The sequence below is a fragment of a genome, unplaced genomic scaffold (genome assembly GCF_019419815.1).
Source record: "Pyrus x bretschneideri cultivar Hongxiangsu unplaced genomic scaffold, Pyrus_bretschneideri_v1 Contig33, whole genome shotgun sequence".
Taxonomy (NCBI): Eukaryota; Viridiplantae; Streptophyta; class Magnoliopsida; order Rosales; family Rosaceae; genus Pyrus; species Pyrus x bretschneideri.
Window position 1 is genome coordinate 732,679 of NW_025999646.1, and position 6,818 is coordinate 739,496.

The 6,818-nt window shown below is 37.3% G+C and overlaps 1 protein-coding gene across 1 annotated transcript; it reads left to right on the forward strand.

The window, feature by feature from the left end:
- Window positions 1-3,711: 3,711 nt before the first annotated feature.
- On the forward strand, window positions 3,712-6,818 carry LOC103951213 (GDSL esterase/lipase At1g29660-like). The gene is made up of 5 exons (XM_009362522.3): window positions 3,712-3,994; window positions 4,476-4,600; window positions 4,707-4,952; window positions 5,157-5,403; window positions 5,494-6,818. The coding sequence occupies exons 1-5, from the start codon at window positions 3,745-3,747 to the stop codon at window positions 5,712-5,714; spliced, it is 1,089 nt and encodes a 362-aa protein (XP_009360797.2). The 5' UTR covers window positions 3,712-3,744; the 3' UTR covers window positions 5,715-6,818.

The following is a 6,818-nucleotide window of genomic DNA, read 5'->3' on the forward strand; positions in this document are numbered from 1 at the left end:
TCTCCATTCTTTCTCTCCTTTATTTTTCATCTCCACCGACCATCTCTCATTTCCTTTAATCTCAGCCACACACGTGGCTTTCTAGATTTTGCTCCAAAAAATCTAGAGCATTCTAGAAAATAATCAATTCACCATTTTGTTATCGACTTCGTTCGTTAATAACTCCTTGGTTATAATTTCAAATTGCGTTCGTTTGTGCCCACGCGTTCGTAGCGATGAGTACTACGAATATACGTCAAGAAAATGAATCTTACATGACACAACAAGGCGGTCAACAAAAGTCAACGTATTTACTTCAAAAGGCATTTTCATAAATTCACATTTTAAAATTATGAAAACTATAATTTTTAGGGACGGGTCGTTACATCTGTTACATTTTTCATCCATTGATCCGTTAAGAGTTGATGTGGTTGCCACATCTGTTACATAATTAATCAAAGAAAAGTTAAAAAAAAAAAATCAAACCAAACCCAGAACCCATCTTCTCCCTTTCCTCCACTATCTTTACCTCCCCCGCAACCCCCCACCCTATCCCCACCTCCCCGCAACCCCCCCCCCCACCTTCTCCCTCTCATCCCTCTTCACCTCCCCGACCTTCGTCCCCTCCCTTCACCACCAAAACCTCAACTTCTCCCTCTCCGTCACTTTCCCCAATTGCAGTCTGCAAGCCCCTCCTCGACTACCTCACTGGAAAGATCTCTTCCTCCGACTCCATCGAGTTTCTCCTTCCTCCCTAGAAGGACGCCATAAACCACCCCAAAATCTCGACCGCCCTCGATTTCGCCAGCAACGGCAACCACATCAGCAACGACAACGGCGATTACGCCGCTTTGGATTATAGGGTTTTCACTCAAATTGAGACACCGGTGGATGTCAGAGTGGATTGATAAGGGGGTTCTCACTTGTGGCAGCATGTATTCTGGCGTCGCAGTGTAGGCAGAGAATAACCAAGTCGGCTCTGCAGGGAGATGAAGGTCGGGGAGGGAGAAAAAGGGTGGAGGTGATGAGGTAGGAGACGGGTGGGTTTTGGGTGGCTTGGGGTGGGATGGAGTGCTTAGGTTACAGAGAATGGGAAGGGCTCGGGGAAGAAGATAGGGTTTATTTTTTTTATTTTTTTATTTTAAGGTTAGATTATTATAATATTTTTAATGCATAAAAATTATTATTTTTGCCACGTGGCACAAATTTGGCAGCCACGTTAGCACAAATGTGGATCCCATATTTGCCACGTCATCACTTAACAGGTTTACTTAATGATTTTCTAACGGATGTATGAAATTAAAATAAAATGATAGTAAATGTATGAAATTGAAATGTTTTAAAAATGTTGTAAGGAATTGAAATGGATTCTAAATCTAAAGGGTAAAATGTAAACTACCCATAAATTAGTGCCAAATATACCTAAGTTGTATAGCTCGTACACGCTAATATATGGCTCAAAAGCGCCCGGTCCTCCTCCGAATTGCCAAGACTCCAACATACACTACTAGCTAAAACAATTCAGTTGGTAAAAAATAATTCAAAATATTTTTAACATCAACGACGTAAAAATTTATTTTTTTAAGTGAAACAATACTAGTTTTATTAGCATCTTAAGAAAATGTACCTACTTAAAAAGGTATCCTAAATTAAATACGAAGGATCCTCAAACAAGGAGGTTTCCAAAACAATAAAAAAGGCCAACTTGGCAAATCTAATAACCACCATATTGGCAGATTTTTTAGTGTGATCGAGAAGCACAAGAACACAAATAGAATTCCAAAGTCAAATGAACTTCAATCCAGGCAACTAGAAATTCAATCACTTCATGATCCGCCAAATAGGAGACATTGTGCACAAGATTGCCAACAAAACCCTTAAGGGAACACTCTTTGCATACAAGTAGCCCCAACTTTGAAGAAAAACAGCAAAACTAAAAAATAAATAATGACCGCTACAATAGCTAATATGCATACAAAATCACTAACTACCTGTTGCATTAGAAAAAACCGCACCAACATGAGATGTGAACAAATGACAAAAGTCAAAAGAAAAAAAATATAACACGGAAAAAAGCTGCAGTATAATCTAGAAGACCAACATCACAAAATTTTAGCTCATCTACTACGTCCAATAAACCTAAGAGAGAGGATTTTGGTAAAAGGATTTGATTGAAAAATGACAAAAAATTAGTGATGGGGAACTCATACTAAGAGGAAGATTTAGTCACCATAAAATGGGCTATTATTCAATACAACAGATTAGAAAAATGAAAAGAGGGAGCCGAGTGGAGCAGAGGGAAGAAGGAAAAGCAGAAGTGCTTCAAATTCCTCCTTCCTCCTCCCCTTAAGACGACTTTTGCTCTGGATTGTCTCCGGAAGCTGGGGTTTAACATAAATAAAATTACTTGATGAACCGTGAACGGCACTTTGCCAGTTATGCAAGGGTCAGTTGACCTCCAGCACATTCTTTTGATGGGTGACAAAACTGATATCTCAAACAAGTCGATGGTCAACATCTAATTATCCCTTCATTTTTGGCTGTCTGAGTCAGTTGCAAATTTTATACTGCATGATTTTTGTACTTTTTTCATCAATATAATATTGTATATAAATTCTAGAAAATAAAATAAAAGATCAACGAATGAGCATCTTTAGGTAAAAAATTAAAGAAAAAGTACCTAAACTTCCACGTGCTTTTATTAAACTTGCATAAAATATGTCATGCTTGAAACAGACTGGCAATAACAATTTGTATGCATACATCATCATTCCTTCTTTCAGTTTTATGCCATGATTGAAGCTTACTTGTACCGGCTGCTAGCTTCAATATTCTTTGCCCAATCTTGAGTCAACTCTAATAAACATATCCACGGGGAAGAATAATATTAATTCAACTGGGAATGAAATCTTTTTATGATCGGATTGCCGGCAATTGAGGATTTAAACCTATTTTATAATGGTTACCCCAACTCTCTCCCATTGCCTTGCCCACGCCATCTGTTCATTTTTTTTTCTTCAACAAACAATATAACACCAACAACAAAAGGATTGAGCGAGTCGGCTAAGCCTCACAATGGACTAGTAATAATGTGGTTCAAATTCCTCTTTGACGATAATCGAACCTAAAACCTTTTATTTACAAGTGAAAAGGAATATCATTAGACCGTAGTACTAAGTTGCATCATATGTTCATTGATCAAGAACATTATTTTTCTTCTGGTTTGTGGAACTTCCAAACCTTATTCGTGATGTTTTATTAGACGATTGTAATGCTTGATTATTAATAAAACTACCATTTTCCTCGAAAAAAATTGTGTATTAGTTTTCATGTCTAAATAATAATACAATAAAAATGCAATAATATTTTTTATTAACAAACGATAAGATAATCAACATTAAACTCGAGTGCAAGAATAAACACTCTTAATTAACTGATCTACAAACCACTTGCTGCAATAATATTATTTGTACACACAAAGTGACACATTGCTGAGACACTCTCTAATAAAGGTGTGCACCTACTATTATATGTAGAATCCACCGATATTGGAGAGTGTGTCAACAAATGTGTTAATTTTGTATTTACAAAGCAACATTGCCCAAAACCACGAAACCACTTTTTAATATAGATTCAAAGTAACATTTCGAAACCTCGATTTGTCTCTATAAATATTGCCTCCTCCCTTCGATTTCTTCATATCCTATTTCCTCTCTCTCTCTCTCTCTCTCTCTCTCTCTCTCTCTCCTATTATCTTCTAAAATAATGGCAAATGAGGCGAATATGTGGTTCACGATGATTGTGGTTATGGTGATTTTACTGTCACAGTCATCTCTTGTTTATGGAGCACCACAAGTACCTTGTTTTTTCATTTTTGGGGATTCATTGGCCGACAATGGTAACAATAACAACCGCCAGACCTCTGCCAAAGTGAATTACCATCCCTACGGGATTGATTATCCCGCCGGACCAACAGGAAGGTTTTGCAATGGCCGCACCACAGTTGACATATTAGGTCTTAACGTCTCCTATTCCTTTAAATTTCTTTTACGTGCCCGCTATATAGTTGTTGTTTGTTCATACCATAGCCCTCCCTATACATCCTAGCTAGCGACTACATAATTAGTAAAGCTTGAGTTGTAGGCTTGATTTGGTAAATTCAATCCAATTGGCTTGATACCTGGTAAACAGGGTTTTCCTCTTCAATCCTGGATTCAAACACTCTCCGGCCCCCTCCCTTATGTTTACGTGTATTGATCCTTAATTTAGTAAACACAATCTAATTGGCTAGCTACCAACTTGATTAATTAGGGCCATGCAGAAGATGAAAATTCTTGTGCGTGTGTTTTAATTTTTCTTTTTTATGTTCTCTATTCATTTGTGTGTTTATATGTAAGTTATCTATATATGTTAACCCATCTATTAGATGTATGGGTTGCAAGGCATGCACAAAAAAATTAATGAAGCTGATTAGAAAAAGTCTACCCTAATTTCAGCTCAACTTTTGGGTTTTGAGAATCCCATCCCACCATATGCAACTGCCAGAGGCCCAGAAATATTAAAAGGTTTGAATTATGCATCAGGCGGAGGAGGAATTCGAGCAGAAACTTCATACCAACAGGTAAATTTACTAATTAATCACAATAAGCATGACTTATACTGTAATATTGTCCATATGCAAAATTTAATTAGTATTAATTAAAGTGAACCTTTCCTTGCATTTGCAGGGAGCTGTTATCAGCTTAGATCAGCAGCTACTGAATCACAAATTCACAGCCTCACGCATTGCTTCTATTCTGAGAAGTAAACGATCAGCTGGGCAGTACTTGAATAAATGCTTATATTCAGTCGGAATGGGTAGCAATGACTACATTAATAACTACTTCTTGCCTGAACTTTATCCCACCAGTCGCCTATACACCCCTGAGCAATATGCCACTGTTCTCGTTCAACAATATTCTCGCCAAATCATGGTTTGTAATTGTTTACTTTTCCATATCTTTTGTGACTCCTAACCCTGTTATTGATTCTCAGTTTGTCATTTTGCATTCTAGCCAGCCCCGTGACGTTTAAATCTTCTTAAAATGTGCAGAATGACAAACTAGACGTTTAAATAACATTTCCCATAAATTTGATTAAAAAAATGATTGTTAATATGTTTCATACTGTTTTTAAAGAGTTTGTACGAGAGTGGAGCAAGGAAGGTAGCATTGATTGGAATTGGCTTAATTGGATGCACTCCAAGTGCAATTTCAGCGTTTGGTACAAATGGGTCCGCGTGTGTAGATAAACTGAACAGTGCCGCCCAAATATTTAACCAAAATCTTGTATCTCTGGTCGATCAGCTCAACACCGATTTGACCGATGCAAAATTCATCTATGTCAACAGCTTTGGAATGGGCTCAGGAGACCCTAAAGCTGCTGGTACAAGTTTATAATTTTGGGGACTAATTAAAATCTTTTTATATGATTAATAAGTGACATTAATCTATTAATTTGTTCATCGAATTTCAGGATTCAAGGTTGTGAATGTTGGCTGCTGCCCAGTAAATAGTTTTGGTCTATGTGCTGAAGGGCAAACTCCATGCCAGAATAGGAGTGAGTACGTGTTCTGGGACGGATTTCATCCTACAGAGGCCTTGAATGTCATCACTGCAACAAGAACTTACACAGAATTCGACCCGTCGGACACTTACCCGATGGATATCAGTCACCTAGTTCAGCTTAGCCTATGATAATGGATTATTTTAGAAGCCAAGAAAATAAAATTCACATGGAAAGTGATCAACAAAATGTTACATGATATTACATAGGAATAATCACATATATGGCAGGGTTCAGTTTTCGATTGATACGGCATAATAGCTCTTAATGTATTAAACCAAATGTATTGGCTCTTCAATCGTATAGTAGATTGGTTTGATGTGAGTAGGTGTGTTAAAGAATGGGACGTCCCACATTATTTGCATCAAAGGTTTATTTTATTTTATTTTATAGAACTTAGTTGCATTATAAACTAGGGCTTCCCATATTTATTTATTTATTTTTTTTTTTTTGAACAAACGATATTACATATACCAAAGGGAGGGGGATGGGTTAGCATAGCAATAACGTGGTTTAAATTCGTCTTTAGTGAGATTCGAACCTAAGACATCTCACTTATAAATAAAGAGGAATATCACTAGACCGTAATACTAAATGACAGCTTTCCACAGTTAAAACCTCAATATTTTAGAAAGACGCATACCCTTCACGGAGTTTAGGAAGATTCCTCGGAGGACTCCTCTAAGTGTCAAGCTTAGCGGCAGTCATCCAAGTCATCGCTGGGAGGTGTGGGGCGAGAGGCGTCAAAGAGGGATTTAGGAAGATCTCTTCCATTCTTGTGAGAATGTTGAGAGGAGAATTGAAATAGATACAACCGCTTATGGCATTACTTTCTATATTCTGCATATGGCTAAATAATTGGAGTCAAGTTGAGTTTTTTCATGCTCCTCATCAATGACTCAATGCAACGGAGCCGCTTACTCCATGTCTTCTTATGTGAGTAGAAATGGACGTTCTCATAGATAGGGTGTAACGAATGGTCGAATTTAATAAATTTCTATCACTTTATGTGAAAAAAAAGGACCAATAATACAAGCCTCAAATGTGTAGTTCGATGACTTTACTTTTTTTTTTTTTGGACAAACGATAATATTACTGGATTAAATTGTTATTTGTTACGGGGGAGGTGGGCTGGAGCCGAGATAGAACCGGCACCAAGGTGTATAGACATGGTTACTTTTTGCTACTACAATAAAGCATCATTTGCTTGACAACTTTACTTTGAGGATCCCTTT